Consider the following 21,052-nt stretch of genomic DNA (forward strand, 5'->3'; position numbering starts at 1 on the left):
CCCCCCCCCCCTCATGCTCCCCCAGGGCTGGGGAATCACCCAGGGGCTCACTCTGCTCCCTTCTGCCTTGTGCACCCCGAGCAGCTCCCACGGGGCACCCAGGTGCTCACGGCACAGGGTCACAGATCCACAGGGATCCCCATCAGGGGGGGGGGGGGGGGGAATGGGATTTTGGGGAACACAACTCTCCCACCCCCTGCCCCATCCCGGGGGCACAGGGCTGGGGCCGCACAGAGCAGGCCAGGCCATGTCCCCTCATCACGTCCCCATCCTGAGACCCCCACGTGGCTCCCGCACCCCCTCCCCACATTTCCTGCCCCTGCCACCCCCTCCCTCCCCCGAGCCCCCTGGCCCTTCCTGCTCCCCTGCCATATATTTTCCTTTCTGCCTTCACCAGGAAATATTGGCCAGCGCGTTCATCCTGGAAGCCTCATTTACAGGGGAAGTGCATAAGACATCTCCATTAATGCCAAAATAATTCACAGCAATTAATGGGATTGACCTTGAGCGGCGACAGAAGCCGAAGAAGCCCCCGAGAAGGGCCCGCTGGTTGCGATGGCGAGCAGCAGCCCCACGGGGGGAGGACGGACCCCAGACCACCCCCATGCACCCCAGCACCTTCGGGTGCTGCCAGGAGAGGCTTTGCAAGCCATGCTGGGTGACAGGAGAGGGACAACCCCTACCAGGACCATGGGTTGGTGAGGTCTGCCCCAAAACCCACCCTTGGACCCCCTCCAGGGGGGCAGAGCACGGTGTCCAGCGTCCCCAAAACGCCCGGCGGCTGCAGCCAGGGGTCCGGCCCCAGCAGGCAGGCGACGGCCGCTGGTTTTCAGAAAAATCCCGTGATTTATAAACCACTCTCCCGATTGCTTTGGGGAGGGGAGGGCTGACTCACGGGCTGCAGTCCCCCGGGGATGCCGAAGCAGCAGGGAGAGGCGGTGGCACGGCCGTGATTCATCCCTCGCAGCCTGTCCCCAGGGCAGTGGGGCACGGCCTCAGTTTCCCCACTCCAAACCCGGCCCCGGGACAGGGAATCGGGGCCGGTGTCAGCACCACGCATCCCATAATATCCATCGCGGGAGCCTTTCCCTGCTGCTAGATGAGGGCTTTGAAAGCAGGGTGCTCCCTGCCTCTGGCGGGTTCTTGGCACCGCCGCCGGGATATTTTTCAGCTGTTACAGAAATCAGTATTTTCACCCCGCCTGGCTTTTATTTATGGCTCCGGTTTGGCAGGTGGAGGGGCCGGGGTGGGCCAGGGCAGGTGGCTGCGATCCCTGTGCCTTGGATAAGGACCAAAGCATTGGGCTGAGGCTACATCGTGTCGGGGGGGCACCGCGGCCCTGTTGCTCCCAGGGCGCGGGGACATCCCGGCCGTGCTCCCCGATCCCAAACGCAGCCGGCAGCAGGAGCAAACCCCAAGCGAAAACATTTCTGAAAGCATCCGCGCGGGACGGCCCCGCTAATCCCCGGCCCGCATTTCACCTGCCGTTAATCCCGGGGCAGCACTAATCGCCGGGATAACAGCGGCCCGCAGACGCTAATCCGGCCCTAATCCCTGTGGGAGCTGCAGAGGTGTTGCACGGGGCCGAGGCAGAGGGATGCCAACCCCGTCCTTTTGTAGGGATTTAACCAAAAAGCAAAGGGCCGGGGACAGGGTTTGCACTTAGGGGGACACCACGGGCTGCTATTATTCATGCTCTGACCCCAGGGAGCCTCCAAAACTGATAGATTGCCTACAAAAGAGGAAAAAAAATCAAATTAAATAATAATAATAATAAATAAATAAAATAAATAAATAAAATAAATAAATAAAGGAACACCTCAGGAAGGTGAAAGCCTCAGCCAAAACCTCCTGCGTTGTGACTATTTTTCAGCCAGGATTACTGCTGGCAGGGGAGTTCCTCACCCTAAAAGCAGCCACCCCACCAGCGGCCGGAGCTCTCGGAGTTGGCCCCACAGCCGATTCTGGCAAGGAATTAATGAGCCCGGCACGTGATTAAAAATATGTATCAGTGCCCTCCCCTTGGAAGCAGTGCCCGAAATACATTCATATCAGCCAACTTTCCTTATATAGTTCTGATAATGACATAAATAGAAATCCCGTAATTGCCATAAATTCATTTTATGTTATTATTTCTAAAGAAAAAGAAGGATTTTATTGTAACCCGTTGTCCAGCTGGTTCCCAAAATGGGTTTGTGTCGCCATGTGGCTGTGGCTCCCTACGGGCATCCGTGGCTCTGTCCCCTTCTTCCCCAGGTCGGGGCGAGCCTTGGCCGATCCCATACAAATTCAGCAGGGGGCACGAGGTTCCTGCAGGCTTTGGCCATGAAGGGATGGAAGGTGGGAAAGGAGCCTGCTGGGATCACCAGCAATGGGGTCGGCTTGGGGACTGTCCCTGTCACCAGTCCCCATGGCCACCCCACAGCTCTCCGTCTCCCTGGGGTGATGCTCGCAGAGCGAAATGGGTGGGAAAAGCAGGAAATAGGCAAAGATGGGTTTATTCTCTTACCGGAGCTGGGGCTGAGAGGGAGAGGGAGGGCAACAGGAGGTAGAAACCCTAAACCCGCCCATGAGCAGTCCCAGAACACAGGATAACAGGGAGAAGAGTCACGGCTGGATGCTAGGGGACAAGGCAGTGCTGGTGGCTGTCCCCAAAGCCTTGCTTCCACCCGCTTATGGCACCAGGGCTGCCGAGCCTGGAGCTTGCCCCATGGCCCATAAATTGTTTAGGTTTTACCCCAAAGAGCGTAGTGGCACACAGGGTATCAGACACTCTATTTATACTATTCCAATAAATATTTTAATAGCACATAAAAGTAAGGGAAGGGCGAATCAAAGCCGGAGTGCCAAGCCATTTTGGTCTTGTGAGATAAAAACATTTCATTTCAGCTTTACTGTTTGGATTCGTCTTTGCCTCTCCTTTTACATTCTGTTGAAATATTAATTTCGGGCTATATCATAGCCCTTTAATATTTCATCTGCCATAACAAGTCAGCATGACCAAAGTTGTTGGGGCTCCGCATGGGGGAACGAAGCGGCCCCATGAGCAGAGAACCCCGCAGAGGGACTGCTTTGAAAGGGAATGTTTCAATAGACCGGCATTGATTTATTCCTCTTTTCTTCCCCAAATTTTCACCCCATGGGGCAATTCTGGCACAGGCGAGCCACCAGCACACGGTGCAGTGCCCCGGATGGATGGAGGCAGCCCCGCATCCGTGCAGAAAACCCACGAGCGCTGCGTTTCCCCACGCCGGGGATTCACGCACCTAATTACAGCAGCTACAGAGGAGGGGGCGGTTATCTTGGCAGCCGGCAAGGCCAGCAATAGATTTTCTTTTCTTTCCTTGCTCTTTATTTTTTTATTTATTTTCCCCTCCAAAGACAAACCCTGGTGCAGATTCGGCCAAGATCATTGCTGGGCTGTAGGGGCAGGCAGGGTGCGGGGTGGTGCTGGGTACCACGGACATCCCCAGGTGAGGACCAGCCCGTGTTTGGTGTCATTTTGTTGTCACCTCGGAGAGGGAAAGGGGATTTGCATCACCCAAATCAAATACCAAGTCTCCGGTGGATGAGAGGCGAGCTAGGAATGGGCAGAGGCCAGAAAATCAGAGGCAACGCCATCGGCCTTAAGGAAAAGGAAATTTGGCATCCAGAAAGTCTGATTTTGTGACAGCCGGGTCCTGCTCTGCCCATCACCAAAGCCTTGTCCCAAGCCCCCCCATGGGGGGGGGGGGGGGGAATGAATTTCTACCTCTGCCCACCCAGACCCTGTCACCATACACACATATATTACACATAGGAAACAAATACAGGATCCCTTCTTTTCCAGCCTCGTTCCCCACATCTTGTCCGGGGACGTGGTCCTGTTCAGGACCGTGCATGGTGGCGTGTCCCCAGGACAGGGCACTGTCCCCATCGCCCGTCCCCACGCTCCCACGGGGGGACACCAGCCCATCACAACCTGCGTTGCCCCTCCCTTTCCCTGCCTCTCCGGCCAAGCAGGAAAGACAGACAGCGAAAAGCACTTAAGAGGAGGAGAAGAGCCCATTTGCTCTGCTTTCCCAGTCCCCCCTCGCTGGCTCAGGCAGGTCAATTTTCCAGAGGCTCCCCCGGTCCCTAATCAGATAAGAGCTGCACAAGGGGGGGCAGATTTGGGGCTGTCCTCGGTGGAGCTGCAGGGACAAGCTCAGGGCTCCATCAGCTCCCACCCGTCCCCAAAGCACCGAGCACCCACTCCTGGCCGTCCCACCCCGTGCCCCCCAAACCCAAATCTGCCTGTGTCACAGCGTCCCCAGCCCTGCTTCTCCACGGGCCCCCCCAGGGGATTTTGGCCATCATTAGGATGGGTTCAGCTGGGAACTGCAAGAAAAAGGATGCTTGGTGGGGATGAAGAGATAAAAGTGGCTCTGTGTCCCCCTCTGCCACCTGCCCAGCCCTGTGGGGACAGGGACAGGTTTGGGGACGGGGTGGTTGCCAGCTGAGCAGCGAGAGGCCCCAGCGGCGAGCAGGGCTTCCCTTTCCCCTTCATTGGACCTGTCACAACTGTGCTCGCTGGGGACGGGGAAGAGCTGGGAGAAGGACCGAGACCTGCTCAGCACCCGCAGCCTCGTGGCATCTCCCCCCTGCCACCACCCACCCCTTGCAGAGGGTCTTCGACCAGTGACCACAGGGGTGTTTGTTCCCGGGGACCCCAATAAATGGGGATGCTGGAGCTGCTAATTGCGAGCAATGAGCCATCCAGCACAGCCCCGGGGGGGGCACCGCAGCCCGATTCTCCCCCTCAAGCCCCCCCAACCCTCCCCGGTGCCTGCCCAGCTCATGTGTCCAGCAGGATCAGGATGGAGCAGCTGCTAACTCATCCATGGCCACCCCGCTAATGGCCACGCCGCTGTCCCGGGGGCGCCTGGTCCCATCTGGAGCCCAACCCTTTGCCTGGTGCCATTAGCAGCCCCCCCTTAGGGATTTGGGCTGTTCCCCTCCCCAGCTCCGCTTCTGCAGCTTGTCCCGACCCTCCCCAGCGGGGGGAAAAGCCCTACAAGACCACTTAGGGCCATGCATTTTTCAGGAGCCTGTTTAGCAGCATTAGAGGGAACCATTTTCCCATCTGTTTGTGCGCAAAGTGGATTAACCCCCGCTGTCCCCAGCAGTCCCGCTGGGCTCAGGGGAGGCTGTGATTTTGGATTGGGGGGGTGGGAAAGGTGGGGTTTTATCCAAGGAAAGATGGGAAACAATCAGGAGAAAGGGGCGTTTTTCCGCCGGGACCTGTTACAGGCTGTCTCTCAGGGGCCAGGAGGGAAAGGCTAATGGTTTCATGAAAAAAACTGGTGGTTCAGACTTCTGGCAAGAGTTTCTCTCAGAGCTCAGCGGTTTCTGAGTGGAGCAGTTGTGACCTTGATGGTATCTGGCCAAAGATGATTCATTATTTGGCTAAAAGGTGTTCACATCTCAATTAAGCCCCCCATGTCTTCAGTGCCATGCCTGCTGCACCCCTTACATCCACCCTACAAACAGGGCTGGACGTGGGGCTGGTCCACAGCAGAAAGGGCCCCAATATCTTTTGGGGGGGAATCCATCCAGAGGGGGCCCAGCACAACCTTTTTGGACCAAGCTGAGGTCTGATGGGCAATCACATCCCTTCCTGGAGCTGGGCACGGAGGGAGAGGCTCCCCCACCCTCCCAGAGGCCATCTGAGCAATGCAGCCAGCACCACCTCCTCTCATGTACTGGTGGCTGCCAGATCCATATCTACATTTCACTGCAGCTTTGAGCCACAGGCCAAAAGGAAAAAGGGAAAAAAAAATGTGCACGGTGATCCAGAGCTTTCAAATAACATCTCCCTTTATGCGTTCCCATAACTCAGCTGAAGACCGCAGGCTCCCTGCACTCAGCTCACCACAAGCTGCTGCCCATTGCCTGCTCCCCGCCTGCTCCAGTGCCCTGTGCCCACATTTTGCAGGCTCCAACAGCCCTGAGGGCTCTGCGATAGGCAGGCGAAGAGGCTGAGACCCTGCCACTGGCAGGCAGGGTGGCCTTTGTCACCTCTCTTTGCCTCAGCCCTGCTTATGCTCAGCGGGGGATGCCCAAATCAGCACGGGTGCACCGCCTTTGCCAGCTTTCCTCTGCCCTTTCCCCGGTGCCTCCCCGGGTTTCAGCCCCCATCTGCGAGCCCGGCAGCAGATGATTTAATTTTAACTTCATAGCATCTTTTTAATGCACTTCTCGGAGCAGAGGAGCTGCGCTTGGTGGCCGCTACGGGCTGCAGCGCAGGAGCCCAGGGCTGGCCCAGGGGACGGCGTGGCACCAAAGCTGCACAATTCCCTCTCCACATCACCAGGCATCACCCAGGGTGAAGTCACCAACTTTACAACATCAGAGCATGCAGAGAACAACCCAAAAAGCACAATGCAGCCACCAGGGTCCATCTGTCCCCCTCTGGAGCTGCCTGTGACCCCTGTTTTTCCCCATGCCCAGGGGAGCCCTGCCGTGGGGGTGCTGCAAATGCTCCCAGACAAATGAGGCAGCGAGGAAAAGAAAAAGCATCCAAAGGCCATGCAGGGGAAGGCAGCGGGTTTCCGCTCGGCTGGGCAGCGAGGGGGTCTGCGATGTACCAACAGCGTCTCCTGCTACCAGTGACATTGAAGGGAGTTGCAAAAAAATCCATTTTCCTCACCCAGAATGGAAAGAAAAAGAAAAAAAAAAAAAAAAAAAAAAAAAGACATTTGCAGCCTTGAAAGATTTATGTTCCCGCTCCAGAAGCTGTCAAGAGGCCCTGGGTCAGCTTGGTGCAGGTGCTGAGCACCACCAGGAGGGTCCCCAGAGCCTTTCCTGGGGTGGGGGGACACCCAAAGGGCAGGCACAGCCCCAGGGCTGGGCCAGGGGGTGGGGGCAGAAATCCCCCCCAGCAGGGTTATTCTGCAGGGAAAGCACCTGCCCAGCCCCACCCATTAGTTATCTTAACTAATTATCATCCCAATTAATTCAGATGGCACTCCCTTGCCATCCTAACCCCCCTCCTAATTACTCGCCTCTGAGATGTGGGGGCTGTGTCTGAGCCCCGAGCAAGGGGACCCCAAAACCAGCCTGTCCAGTGCCCAGTGGCAATTTTGGCCAGCTCTGGGTAAACCCCAAGAAAAATCCCCCAAAATAGATCTGCCCAACCCCCCGGGTCTCCATCCTCCTCGGGGGCTTGAGCCCCCCAAACTGGGACCAGCACCCGCCTAACTGGTAGCAGCCCCTGGCCACCAGAGGGAGAAGCTTCGAAACTGAATTTGTGCGCCAGATGACAACCAGGAGGGTGGAAAAAACAGGGCTGGTGGGGGTCTCTTCTCACCCCTTTGAGCATCTTTCTCCCCAAAAAGGAAGGAGGAGCAAGGCAGGGGTTCCGCCTTAGGCGGCTCACAGCGTTGGTTTATTTTTATTTATTATTTATTCTTGGTTTTCTGAAAGGGAAACCTAAAGCTAGTGCAAGGCACGAGCCCTGAGCTGTCTGTCCCCCTAACCGAGGGGCAGGAAGATTTCCAGCCCCCTGCCTGTGAAGCCTTTGCCGTGCCCAGCACTCACTGCTGGCTGTGCAGGGTCGTGGCACCGAAGCTATCGCAGCCCCGAGCCGGACCCAGCACCCGAATCGGGGCACAAAAACACGGCATCGAGCCGAGGAGCTGCCTCCGGCGCTCTGCACGGCTTTTACTGGCAATCTGATATCCCAAAAGCACCGGAGACACCTCCTAGAGGTACCAAACAGCTGCCCCGGCGCGTCTGCGGGGGCCCTGCAATTACCGGTAATTAGCAGCAGCCCCTGATGGAGATGCACCCTCGGGTCCGGCGGGGTCTGACGCTGCTCCAAGCCCCCCCACCACCACCGTCTCCCACCGCTGCAGCCCCGGGGGCTCGCTGGCTCCCCGTCTGCCGGCGCTGAGCCCTCCGGAGAACTCGCCGGCGCCGCAGTTATCAGCGCGGCCGCAAGCCAGACCTGGCAGAGTGCTAGTGCCATCCCAGGAGCCAGCCGGTTATTTTTAATGCCACTAAAAAGCAGGCAATTTTTCACTTAAGCCTCCATCCCGGACTCCCATTTACCTGGGCTGGAAGTGAGCAGTGGCTCTGGCAGCCCCCAGCGCCCTGCGCTGCGCCTGCAGCACCCCGAGTCCTGGCTACAGGGAGGATTCGCTGGGCTCAGGCTGTCCAGCAGCAGAACAGTGCCTGTCTGTGGGGCTGGGAATGGAGTCTCATTCCTTTTTATTCCTTTTATTTTTTTATTCCTTTTATTCCTTTTATTCATTCCTTTTATTCCTTTATCCCTTGTCCCTTATCCCTTGTCCCTTATCCCTTGTCCCTTATCCCTTGTCCCTTATCCCTTGTCCCTTATTCTTTATTCCTTATTCTTAATGCTTTATTCTTATTTCTTTTTCCTTATTCCTTATTTATTTCCTTTTCCCTTATTCCTTTGTGTCCTTACCACTTATCTCCATCATTCTTCACACGGAGATGCTCTGCCCCAAGCTCACTTTGGAGAGTATTTTGGGTGCTGTTATCCAGGGAAAAGGCCCTGGGAAAGCCAAGGGAAAACCTTGGGAACATCTCCCCAAGAGAAACTTTGGGGCCAGCTGGGGGGGACACATTCTGGAGGTCACATCACCCCGAAGGCTGACCCCAGCTGATCCCATAGCAGGGAGACCCAGGGTTCGGCTTCCCCTGCGTGCAACGGGCGACGTTGTAGGCGGCTTGGGATTTAGCAGCGTCTGCTCCTTCAGCATCTTCTGCTCCTTCAGCTCTTGCCGATGCTTTGGTGCGGGCGGTAAGAGCAGCTCGGTGCTTCCCGGCAGCCCCGAGCCCTCCCCTCGCTGCGGGCTGGTGTTGGGATGCCCACGGGGAGGCACGGGCACGGAGAGCGTTAAGAGGAGGAACAGCAACGCATTAACGCGGCGCTGCGTGCCCATCCTGACCCTGCGGCCCGCAGGTTTCATAGGTCTCATAAATATATTGACAAGGGTTTTTTTCCCCTGTGCTGGAAAATGAAGGCTTGGAAATGGAAAAGGCTGAGAAACCCTGCCCTGGTGCCCTGCACTTACCCTTCTCCTGCCGCTGGCTGGGAGCCCATCATGTCCACAAGTGCTTCCCCGTGTCAGAGGGACAGACAGCCTTATGTAGAAGGGAATTAACTCCCCCTAAGCCCTAGTATATAACAACAAATGATTATTTTTTCTTTCCCTGGGATGAATATTTTCCCATTTTGTGCAGGGGACTAAAGGTTTCCCTGCTGAAGGATGGCCACTTGGCACCAGCAGTGCAGCTGGGGGCATTTGTCTGGATTTTGCTGCAGGGAGAGGATTCTTCCTCCCTCCAAATGTGAAACTGTGTGTCTGGAAGTGGGAAATTTGGGAGCTTGGCTCATCCTGATGATCTGTGCCATATCCACATAACTCAGCATTTGTAGCTTCTACAGAAATGCAGCCGCTCTCTACCTCCCTTCAGCCTGCCGGCAATTCGGGGAGGGGGGACCAGCAGCAGTTTCCAACTACCCCAAAGCAAATTCCTCTTCTCCCTTTTCAAACACTGCCAGAAACTGGTGACAAATCCCATTTCCCATCACTCTGCTTCCAGCCCGGCTCAAGGTGCAGCGTGCCCCCAAAACCATTGCTCTTTGCAGCAGCCCTTGCACCCCAGGGCTGGAGCCCCACACTTTGCCAGCAGATAACTCCTCTATTAATAAAATCTCCGTAATTAATGGGGTTCAGCTTGTGGGTTTGGTTTCCCGATGCAGCAGATAATTCCTCTATTAATAAAATCTCCGTAATTAATGGGGTTTGGGTTGTGGGTTTGGTTTCCCAATGCACACAGCCCCATGGCCTTTTGTGCCCCGATGTCCAGCGGGAGCCGGCAAGTGGGGAATGCTAAAAAAGAAATCAACTGGAGATTAAAATGAAAAAACAACCCCAACAAATGCCAAATTGGATCTGATAGCAGCACAGCCCGCTCAGGTGGGCTGATGGAAGATAAGGACCCAGTGCCACGGAGAGCGGAAAGCTCTCCAGGAGGAATATTAAAACCTCGCCGCAGAAGGATTGGAGGTTTATCAGCGTCTTTTGATGGTAATAGATTTTTGTAATAACCTGACTTTATTACGGAAACAATGCGAGAATGCAAAGTGTCTCGGTGTCTAGCTGGAAGCATTCTCCAGCCACTTCAGCTCCCTCCTCCAGCTCACAGAGCCCTAACGCTGCCCAGAGGTGCAGAAGGGTCTCGGAGGGTGTTAGAGGGGAAAAGAAATCGCAGCCCAGCCCCATGAAACCACCCATAATTCCCTAGAGCCACCCGGAGACGGCGGGGAGAGGAAAAAACGCTGTCAGCGGGGCTTCAAGCTGCCCCCACGTCACGGTGCTGTGCTTTCTTCTGCAAACCGCTTCCTGCCGGGCAGGTGCTCCTTCCTTTGTCGGCTCTTCACACCTCCCCTGCGCTGCGGTCGCCGCTGTTATGACGCTGCATTTCTTCGCAGGCTCTGCAGAAAGGAGCCATGGGGCTCGTCGGTGTTTGCCCCCCGGCTGGGGGAGATTTCGGGGGGAGAGGTGGAGCCCAAAGCGAATCCCCCCCTGGGAGCGCCGAGCCATCCGCACAGGGCTATTTTCTTCTGATTTATTTATTTATTTATTTTGGCCAAACCCTCTGGAGCTCGACCTTGGGCCGGTATCTTGTTTCCCCCTGCCAAACCCCAAACCCCCGTTTTTTTCAGCTAAATAAAGCCAGCAGCCGGATGAGCGCTGCCGTTCCCCAGCACCGAAGCTGAAGCCGGGTCTGGCAGCGCCCCAAAACTCCCCGAATCCCCCCGCTGCGGCGAGCCCTGGTGCCAGCCCGGCTCCAACGTAGCGGCCTCACACAAATCACATTGAATTATTTCATTGCTCTTTCTGGGAATCGCCAGTTAAGGCTTTTACACCGCACGTGCTCCCGGCGCAGAGAGCTCCTGGTTTTATCCACCTGTCAATTTGGGGTCTGCCCACCCTATAACAGCCCGTGGGAGAAAAGGGAAGGGGAAAAGCTAAAGCTGAGCTTTGTCATGCAAGAGGATAAGTCTGTTTCCTGGCTTATAAGCATCATTTCCCAGATACCCATCCGAGCACCGAAATACCAGCCTGGCACACTGGCAGGGGAACTGCCGTGTCCCCAGTAAATAATGCTGGTGTCCAACCGTCTCCCCTTCCCCGGGTTTTCTGGGCCCTCGGGATGGATCCGGAGATGCCAAAAATTAAAAATAAATAAATAAATAAATAAATAATCACAAACTTTTTTGAGTTCTGTCAAGTAGTTCATTAAAGAAAATGAAAGCTGAGGAAATCGAAATGCTTTGGGTTTTGCATGGGCAGATGGATGCTCTGCCTCTCAATCACTTTTCTCTTTGAAGCAGCCTTCGGGGAGGCTGGAAATACCCTGAAATCCAAGCGGCTCCCACCAAAGGGTTTCCTTTCAGCCCCCAAAACCTTATCATTTAATTAAATCCAAACCCAAACGCTTTGATTAGAGCCCAAGACAGAAGCATCTCTTTTTTTTCCCAACACTCCTAGCAGCCAAAAACCCCCAGAGACCGCAGGGGTGGGGGCTCCCACGGGTTTCCCAGCCAAGCAGAGGTGACGCAGCAGCGGGGACAGACGAGGGACCCGGCCGGGTGGCATCTTCTGGCTGGAGACCGAGGAGGGCTCTGGGGGAAATCGCACGTCCCTCTTCTCCCAAAGCAGCCGTGGCTCACAAACCCACCTCTTCCCACTAAAAACCCTCTCGGTACAATCCCCTTCACCACTTTTTCTATTGTGTTAAATTTGGGTTATTATTTTTTTGGCTGAAATATATTTTTTTATTATTTATTTTTTAATTTTTCAGCAGCTGCTGGCTGGAAGTAACGGGCAGGCTGCCGGCGCACGCCTCGCAACTCCGCCTGACCTCAGTGCCTTTATTTTTCCCTACAGAGGTGATTATTTTTTTATTTTTTTATTTTTTTCCTGGCTCGTTTCAAGCCTGCGCTCCCCAGGCGCTCAGCCCCAGACGCTCCCTGACATCTGCTGAAATTCCGTACACCGGCGCAGGAGCCAAAAGGGGCTGGGAGGATCGGGAGCCACGCACGAGGAGGTTTTCGGGCTGTGGTGGGGCCAGGAGGGGTTTTTGCTCCCTGATACCCATGGGTTGAGGGATGCTCGGTGGCTCCGGCATCACCCGGGTGAGGTTTTGGTGGTTGTAGGGGCGTAGGAGATGCATTTTGGGGTCTGGTCACACTGGGCTCAGTGCCATGAATTTTCCACAGGGACAGCATGGGCCAGGCAGGGGTTTGGGGCTGCAGGAGCCACTTTGACCATGCCACATGCACCAGGAGGCTCCTGGAGGGAAGGAGGCAGATGAAACCCAAACTGCCCCAAAATGACGGCGTGTGGCCAGCCAGGGCAGCGCACCCCGCACACCCCCAGCCCTGCCTCCTTCTCCGCTTTCCTTCCCATCCTGCTAATTTCAATCGCAGAAAACTCCATCTGGGTAAAATATAAAGCCAGCAATTTTTTTTATATTATTATTATTATTTTGCATATTGAGAGCATAGTGGCTGTAAACCGCGTTATCTGGACGGCTTGCTGGCTGAGCACAGCCTCCGTTTTACCATACTAATGACTTTTTACACTCCAGGTAAAATCAGAACAAGACAAGAAGGTTTTAGAAAGCTCGTTCCGACAAATTCCTCACTGTAATTACTGGAGCAGAAAGAACTCATCAGCAGTACATGCCGTTGCTCGGGGCGCTAAAAGTCTCGAGTGGTGAATGGCCCAGATACGGGGGAGCAGCAGCCGTCACCGCCGCATCGCCGGCCCGGCAGGTCCCGAGGAGGCGAGGAGAGCTGCTGGCAGCTTCCCCCCCGGCCGACGGGCTGCACGAGAAGCAATTTTATAGCCCAGCGCTTCTGCATCCATCCGTCCTCCCCGGGCACCGCAGCGGGTGGCGGCAGGGTGGGATGGTGCCGGTTGCACGCTGCGGGTACCGCTGGGGCTCGGCGGGGACAGGAGCAGGGTCCAGGAGCCTTCGTCGCGCCTGGTGGGTGGGTTTGTTCAGGTGGTGGTGTCCAGCAGTACACCATGCTTGGTGGTATTCAAGAGATGCTCGAGGGCCACGGTGGACACAAAGCCCAGTTTAAAGCCCTAGGGATGCCACTGGTTGCAAGAGGATGTGCTGTCACGGCTCAGCACCCAGCAGGATGGGGCATGGGGACCGGCAGCGGGACAGAAAGCAGGGATGGGACAGTGCGACGTGTCCCTGGTCTGGTCCCAGCCTCAAACCCTCATCCCCAAAGGTCTGGACCCCCTCATGGCTTGCACATGGAGCCACTGGGTGAGGAAAGGGCTGGGGAGGCCCCCGAGAGGGAACCAAGTCCAGAGCACTGAGGGGGTCCCCACAGCCCACAGCTCAGCTGTGCTGGGACCCCAGCTCTCGCTGCAGCCCCAAGTGCAGCCTGTGGGGTGCAGGAGTGGACGCACCCCATAAGTGTCCCCTTCCTTGACCCTGTCCTGGGGAGCTCAGTGTCCCTGGTTTAATGTCCCACGAAGGAAAAGAGGGGCAGGGAGGGGGGCATTGCCCCACCACACCTTGTCACTGGCACCAGGGCAGGATGGAGACCCCGGTGCATGCTCCCTCTGCCCACCCAGGCAGGCAGAGGGGATGAGAGCGACGGAGGACCCAACCCCAGCCTTCACCCTTTCCTGCGAGCTCTGGGGCAGTTCACCCCTCTCTCCCCTGACCTGCTGTAACAGCATGCAGGAGACTTCAAAGGGATGAAGGCTGGGGAGGAGGGAAGAGCCCTGCATCCCCCTGGGGCCCGCAGTGCCCATCTCCACGCCACCAGGGGCTGTTATCAAACCAGGGAGGCTCCGCAGACAGCCCGGCGCTGCCACCAGCACAGCTGGCACCTGAACGGGGGGGACCAGGGCCAATTGTGTCCCCTGGCAGCATCCTTCACCCCGCTATGTCCCAGCCAGGCTGCAGGAAGGGCTGTGTCTGAGCCTCTTCTCTCCCTTTGGGACTTTCCTCCCCTTCCCTCGGGGTGTCTGCACCCCAGCTTCTGCCCCGAGCCCAGCAGCGCTGGTGCGCACGCAGCGGATGGGTATCCTTGCTCTTAATCTCTCTCTGTCTCCTAATTAAATATTGATGGCAGTTAAATATTCATGGAACATTTTGGCTCTGAGTTTTTATCTGTCTTCAGGCATACGCGGGGTCTTTGATGTGTTATTTTGCTGGTCACCCGAGGTCCCAGAAGCCTCCAGACTTGTCAACACTCTTTTGAGGATTTTCTCCCCCTTTCCACGTGTGCCTGCCAGAAGCTTTCATTTTGGATCCCCTGCTTCTTTTCCCCCCCCTGAATCCCCTTTCATATCTCTTTCCCCAGGACGGAGCAGCTTTACCCCGTGCTGAGCATCCCCAGCATCTCCTGTGCTGGTGGGACCCAGCGGGATGCAGGGTCAGGACGGATCCCTTCCACCTCCTCCATCCCAGGAAACTCCTGTATGGTTCCCATGGGGCTGAGAGCCCCTTGGGGTCTCCATAGGACAGGATCATGAGGCTGTGGAGCCAGCTGGAGCCTCCCATCTCCTCTAGCCCCCCAAAAAACCCAAAGGGTCCCCAGCAGGGCCCGAGGCGGGTGATGGGCAGGAGGAGTGGGCACGGAGCGAGCTGTTCCTTGGGCAGCACTGACATCTTCTGCCAGACCGAGGGAAAACAGCAGCCGAGGCTCGGGGAGATTTCCAGCCCGAGAGCAAGGCTCCCACCAGGCACGCTTCTCCCCAGCCTTGCACGGGCAGCAGCAAACTGGAAAATAATTCAGAAAATTAGCACACCAACCCTTGGCCTTAATTTTTCAATGCACGACATGCCCAGCCAAAGGAGCGGAGGGGAGGAAGGTTCTTCCCACCAGCTTCCCCTAAAATACTTGCAGAAACACTTATGGGAAAGCTCCTGGGGGACACAGGGAGGACACCGAGGACACGGCCCAGCCGAGCTCCCTGCTGATGCCGTTCTCTGCTCCCCACCACCACCTCCCTGCCTCCCTCCCTGCCCAGCCTGGGGTCTGGTGCCTGGAGAAAATCCACCCAAAGCAAAAAAACATCAAGATTTTTAACCGCACCAGCAGCCTTCACCCAGAAGCAATACTGGAGGTACATGGAGATCCCAACGTGTCCCCAGGCTGCTGACTTTTTTTTTACCCCAGCTCCCAGTGCAGAGCATTTCACGAGCATCTTACTTTGTCTTTTGGGGTTTCTCTATCATTGTGTCTTTCCCACCAATAAATGCGGCTTCTTGCCTTTCGGGCTGCTGGGAAATGATGCGTGTGCAGCCTGCAGGCTCAGAAGTCAGGGTGCAGACAGAGGCAGGGAGTGCCTTGGGTTTCTCTGAGTTTTCAGCTCTTGGTTTTTGAAAGGCCAAAGTTAGGGAGGGGGAAGCTGACACCCAGCTCAGGCAGCCCAGCCCTGATTGTTATCTCCAGCAGAGGAGTTTGGTGTGAAATCAGCTTTTCAGCCAGGGCGGCTCGGTGACAACGAGGATGCTGGGGACACAGAAATGAGTCACACGGCGGTGGGGGTGCCTGGGGCGAGCAGGGACTTCAGCCAGGGACAGTTCAGGGAGGAGAGGTCTGGGGGAAGAGCATCCCAAGGGGGGAAGCAGCAAAGACCCTTCCCTAAGATGTCCAGGGAGAAGCCATCATCCTAAACAAAAGATTTTTGCCTTTATTTTAGGGGCTTGGGGAACGACTTTGGTGTCCCCAAGCCTGCACCTCACTGTAGCCCCTGAGGCCACCCAGTTGCTGCTTTGGGTGGAAAACCTCTCCTTTTGGGGCTGTTTTCCCCACTGTGGGATGAGGGGCAGACACCCCCAGTCCAGCACTGGGAAGCCATTGACCCCAAAATGAAGAGGTGTGCCCAGAACACCAGGGATTTACAGGAATTCAGCCCAGCTCCCTTGGCTTCGCCCAGTTTTCAGTTTCCTCAGCTGAGATGTGCCTTTGCCCCCATGGCTATTTGTGAAGTCAGGACTCGGCCATGACTCAGTGAATGAATTCTCCCCCCAACAAGGGTGAAGCCATCTGCTCCGTCCCATTTCTTTACGCTTCCACCTCCCAGCAGCATTTGGGAGCAGGGGATGAGCCCATCCCCGCAACTCCCAGTGCCAGGCTCTGGGTTTCGGAGTGAGCCTCCATGGGGTTTTCCAGCCTCAGACCAAAAAACCCTCCACCACTTTTTGGGGGTGACGACCGCACCTCCCCAGGTTTCCAGCCGCGCTCTCCGCAGGGGTGTAGGTTGTGGCGAGGGGTGACTAAAAGCCACCTCTTCCCGGGGGAAGGTGGACGGGTGTCACACCAAGCTCAGCAGAAACCATCTCCCCCGGTGGCTGGGGAAGTCCCAAGGGTGGCCAGGGACAGCAGGGACCTTGTCAGCCTTTAGAAAGGAAATCTCACGAGTGGGGTGTGCATTAAGTGCTTATCTCGCCATCAGCCCCGGCAAGGTAATGGAAACGCTGATCTGTTCCAACTGCGACGGAGAGGTAAAAGGGAGAGGAATAAATCAAACAAATCCTTCCAGCTTTATGGAAAGCAGCCCCGACCTGGAGAAGCTGCTTTGATTACAGTCATTATTTTGGCTGCCCCAGCGGCAGCAGCCATCCCATCCCGTAGGCGCTGCTCTTAGATCTTTGTCCCCCGGGTTTATCGATCAGCTGGGACGAGGAGCATGCCATGGCATCGATAACGCCTGTGCAAACACAGCTGAAAAAGCAGCTGTCAGCGCGGAGGAAAGCCGCCCTGCCCCGGCAGCTTTCACTGCTCTGCATCTCTAAAGGATGAATTCTGCTCGGCGTGGGGCTGAGGCAGCGCCCCGCGATCCGGCAGGGGGATGGCAGAGGGAGATCAGCACCATCAGGGCACCCAAACCCCTTTGCCAGTCCCCAAATCCACCTTCCTCTGCATCCCGTAGGATCTCCCAGTGAAGGAGAGGGACAAAAGCCCCACGCAGGAGGGAGGGAGAGGCTGTTGGGCCCTCTCCAGGGTGCCCACGTCCCCCCTCCACGTGGCAGAGGCTGGAGGTCTGCCTCCTTCCCGAGGCCAAGCGACACCGGTGGCACCGGGAAGGCCGGAAAAAGCTGAGACAGATGGGAAATGGTGACATTGCTGGGGATTAATTGCACGGAGTCACCTTGTGTGTGGGGTGCTCCCATCCTCAGGGCCCGATGGGGGCTAAAAATTCACCAGGCTCCAAAATCGCCCACCCTGGTGCCTGTTCTTGGGGCTCGGGGAGGAGGTGGCCACAGGTGCTGGGAGCACCTCCTCAGACTTCCCCGGCCTGATGCATGGGAGTCCTGAAAAGGGTTTTTTCCCAGTTTAACAAAACCTCGTTGTTTTCCTTACATTTCTGCTTCTCATTCTCATTGCCGGGAAAACACTGTAATTTGGGGGCTGAACGTTCCCCCTGTGGAAGCAGCTGGTGCTTGCGAGGATCCAGCAAACCCAGCCCAGACTTCCTGTGGCCACGTCCAGCACCAGCCACGCTGCCGAGAGCAGGTCATCATTTCAGAGCCACGCCGTGCTCTCACCGGGGAAGAAGCCGGGCTCAGTGGGGTTTCAGCCCATCCTTGTAGGGGCAGCAGGGCCAGGAGACCTCAGCCCATGGGGCTAAGAGAGGGGAAAGGACGGATCCGGGAAGGGAAAGCAGAGCCAGGCATCCCTTTTCCTCCACTCCCAGGGGTCAGCTCAAGCTGGAAGAAATTAAACTGGTGATGGGAAGGGGCTGCTGGCAGGCAGAGACATGAAACGCCCCCTTCTTTGCACACCGGGGCACCTCACAGCCCCCTCACCACACCCCAAATGCGTGTGCCCCATCAAGGGAACCTGGGAGCCAAAAACTCGAGGCCGGTTCCTTGGGAAACAGCTCTGGAGAAGAGCCAGCAGAGGGAGGCAGGAGGGTGCTGTGGTCCTGCCACGGAGGGGCCCGGTTCCCCTGGGGATGGGGGCAGGCTGGACCCCCCCACCAGCATCTGCAGCCCCTCGCAGGTGTCCCGAGCCACGGGGACGTGCGGAGGTGGGTTGCAGCCCACCGCCCACCGGCTGTCAGCAGCTGGAGCAGGAGCCCTGAGATTTATCTAGGCTGAAGGGGGGGGTTCAGACAGCTGGGGCAGGAAAAAAAAAGTGAGGCTCCGGTCTGGCCTCTGCTGTTTCCCAGCTCGTCACAGCCAAGAAAGTCACAGCCTGCCCCCCCTCCAAAAAAAAAAACCAGCAGGAGCCACGTATGTTCCTTCTGCAGCTGGACAGAGGCTGTTTCCCTACGGCTTTCTGGGATTCTGGCACCGGTGTTGGCCATCGGCCCCCATGCTGGGATGCTCAGCGATGGGACGCAGACCTCTGCCCTGCTCCCATGGACACGGGGCTGCTGCTCCCAGCTGTGATGGCCGTGGGGAGCGAGTCCGGCTGCCAGCACCCTGCTGAGCTCCTAGACGCCGTCCTGCCCTACGTGCCCCGCAACCCGCCTGGGAATTGGGGTGCGGAGCCAAACTCGGGGAGCGACCCACCCGTTGGCCCTAATGCCGGAGGCAGAAGCTTGGAAAATCCCAACCCCAGTGGGTGCTGAGAGCGGTTTTTCCTCCTTGGGCTGTTCTGGGAGAGGAAGGATATCGCCCACCCTCTGTGCTTTGGGACGTGGCCAAGGACCAGGTCCTCCCCCTGTCTACGCAACCGCTGGCCCCATTGGAAGCAGCCCCATAAAAGCAGCCCCATCCCAAGCAGGAGGGAGCGCGGAGCAGCCAGCAGCCCTCCTGCAGCCCAGCATGGCCAAGGCAGCCGGGGCCTTCTGTGTCCTCCTCCTCCTCCTCGTCGCGCTGTGCTGCCAGAGCCTGGCCCAGAGTGAGCACGGCCACTCGCGGGACTGGGGATGGGGACAGCGTGGGGACCCCAGAAAAGAGAGAGGGGGTGCATGGGGGTGGGTTTGCTTCATGCAGGGGGGTTGGAAGGGAGATGGGGGCCTCCAGGCTGAGCTGAGCTCTTGCTGTCCCCCCAGGAGCCCCAGCTGTGCCCGAAAAGTGCTGCTTCAACTTCCAGACGAGACGAATCAAGAGGGACAACGTCGTCTCCTGCTACGCCACCAGCCCCGAGTGCCCGCACCAGGCGGTGATGTGAGTACCCCCTGCCCCTTGGGCGGTGCCGAGGGTGCAGGCACTGCTGCTGCTTTCCTTTTGGTGGCCAGACCTGCTCCTCCGCTGCCCAGGTGTGGGATGGGGCATGAGGCATCTCCGAGCCCCCTAAAACAGCACCGCAGTCCTGTAGTGCATCCCCGCTAAGCCCCCTGCTTCTCTCTGCTCAGCTTCAAGGTGAAGAGCGGCAAGGAGATCTGCGCCCAGGCGGGCAGGGCCTGGGTGAAGAGGTACCAGCAGAGCTTCCCAGTCAGCTCCTTCTCCATCCCCAGCTAGCGCGGCCGTGGGAACCCCACGGGGCCCTCCGGGGTGACCCCGTCACAGAGGTGGCCATGGGGACACGACAGGCAACGTGGCACATCGAGGCTGTCCTTCCCATCACAGCCCCATGCCCAGCTCCAGGCTGAGCAGCAATCACCTCTTTGGGTTTTTTCCATGCCCGGATCCACTGGGCTGTCCAAACGCTGAAGCTCTGCGTGCAGGCAGCTCCGTACCTCCTGTATCTCTCGCTGTCCCCCACCCTGGGACCAAGGCAGGACGGGGTCTCAGGCAGGGGACAAATGCTTTGCGGGTGGCAGCACCGGCGTGTCAGTGGCACGGCGCTCACCAGGCTTCCTGCAGCACAGGGGTTAAGACGGAATAGTTTCACTCTTGTTTTTTTGTATGGCACAGTGGCAGAATTAAACTGAACTTAGTGCACACAAACATCTGGCTGTGAAGTGTTTGGGGAGCATGCAAGGTCCTGCTCTTGGCTTTCTCTGGGTGTGAAAGAACATCTGTGAGCGTTGGACTCGCTAAAGCGCTGGGAAGAGATGAAGCTCAGGTCATTCCAGATGTATCCTGGGGGTGGGAGAAGGGGGGAGAGGGATCCCGGGGGGGCACGGGGTGAAGAAGTGTCCACATGGGCTTTGGGGAAGCCACGAGCAAGAGGAGTGAGAGGCGGGCACAGCACCAGGTCAGTGCCAACCTGCACGGGGAGCAAGGAGGGGGGTCCCTGTGCTCCTCCACCAGCTGTCCCCAGGGAGACCCCGGCCAAAATTCATCCAGAGCTGCCCCTTGGGGGTGCAGGATCCGGCCCCGGTGCCAGCCCCCACTCCAGGGCTGCCACGAGGAGATGCAATGGGCACAGCCACCACCACGGGTGGCACCACGGGTGGCACGGCCACCGCTGTGGGCAGCCAGCACTCGGCCACGGGGTCTCAGGTGGGCTGGTGGGAGCCACTCGCCCCCGTGAAGAACTGCAAGAGCAGCATCGCAGCCGGGATGGCTTATGAAAAGAAGCACTCCCGGGGCTTCGCTGAGCGCGAGCATCATCCTGTGTGGTTTGTTGCGGTGGCAGCAGCCGAACCCAAAATAGATCGCTGGCCCCTGCGCATCACCGGCGGGGCAGAGCTGTGGCTCCTCAACAGAGTTTCCAGCCGTCCTCCCTGGCCGTAGGCTGGGTGCGAGGAGGGGCTGGAGCAGCACCAGCCGGAGGGAGGAATTTCCATTCACCACTTACCCTTTCTGAACACCGACGAGCAGTTCTTCCACGGGGGAGAGTCCGGGGGTGTCATGGAAATGCTGCCCGGGGGCTTTATAACGCCGAGGCGCAGGCAGGAGAGGCAGGTAGCTCGCCGTAGCCCCAAAACAAACAAGAGCTACAGGTCGCTGGAGCTGACAAAGCCAGGTTGGACATGAAGCTCTTCTCCCTGGCCCTGGTCGCCCTGCTGCTCGCTGCTGTCTGGACTGAAAGCTGGAGCTTGTCCTGTAAGTACCGACACGGAGCTGTTTGGGGTCGGGGCACAGCTTTGGTCCCTGCTCCTGTTGGGGAGTTGGGGTGCTGGAGGTGCCCCGTTCCTTCTAAATGGAGCCAAAATATGCTCAG

General features: G+C 57.5%; 1 protein-coding gene across 1 annotated transcript; it reads left to right on the plus strand.

The window, feature by feature from the left end:
- The first annotated feature begins 18,737 nt into the window (after nt 1-18,737).
- Nucleotides 18,738-19,890, plus strand: LOC118176404 (C-C motif chemokine 3-like). The gene is made up of 3 exons (XM_035343382.1): nt 18,738-18,898; nt 19,053-19,167; nt 19,356-19,890. Exons 1-3 carry the CDS (start codon nt 18,823-18,825, stop codon nt 19,459-19,461), a joined length of 297 nt encoding a protein of 98 aa, XP_035199273.1. The 5' UTR covers nt 18,738-18,822; the 3' UTR covers nt 19,462-19,890.
- Nucleotides 19,891-21,052: the final 1,162 nt, after the last annotated feature.

Source organism: Oxyura jamaicensis, chromosome 19 (genome assembly GCF_011077185.1).
Source record: "Oxyura jamaicensis isolate SHBP4307 breed ruddy duck chromosome 19, BPBGC_Ojam_1.0, whole genome shotgun sequence".
NCBI classification, from domain to species: Eukaryota; Metazoa; Chordata; class Aves; order Anseriformes; family Anatidae; genus Oxyura; species Oxyura jamaicensis.

Bases quoted from the DNA above. Each gene is read 5' to 3' on its own strand.
- LOC118176404 (XM_035343382.1), top strand. From the start codon at position 18,823: ATGGCCAAGGCAGCCGGGGCCTTCTGTGTCCTCCTCCTCCTCCTCGTC. The intron at 18,899-19,052 runs GTGAGCACGGCC...CTGTCCCCCCAG, and splicing joins CTGCCAGAGCCTGGCCCAGA to GAGCCCCAGCTGTGCCCGAA. The intron at 19,168-19,355 runs GTGAGTACCCCC...CTCTCTGCTCAG, and splicing joins TGCCCGCACCAGGCGGTGAT to CTTCAAGGTGAAGAGCGGCA.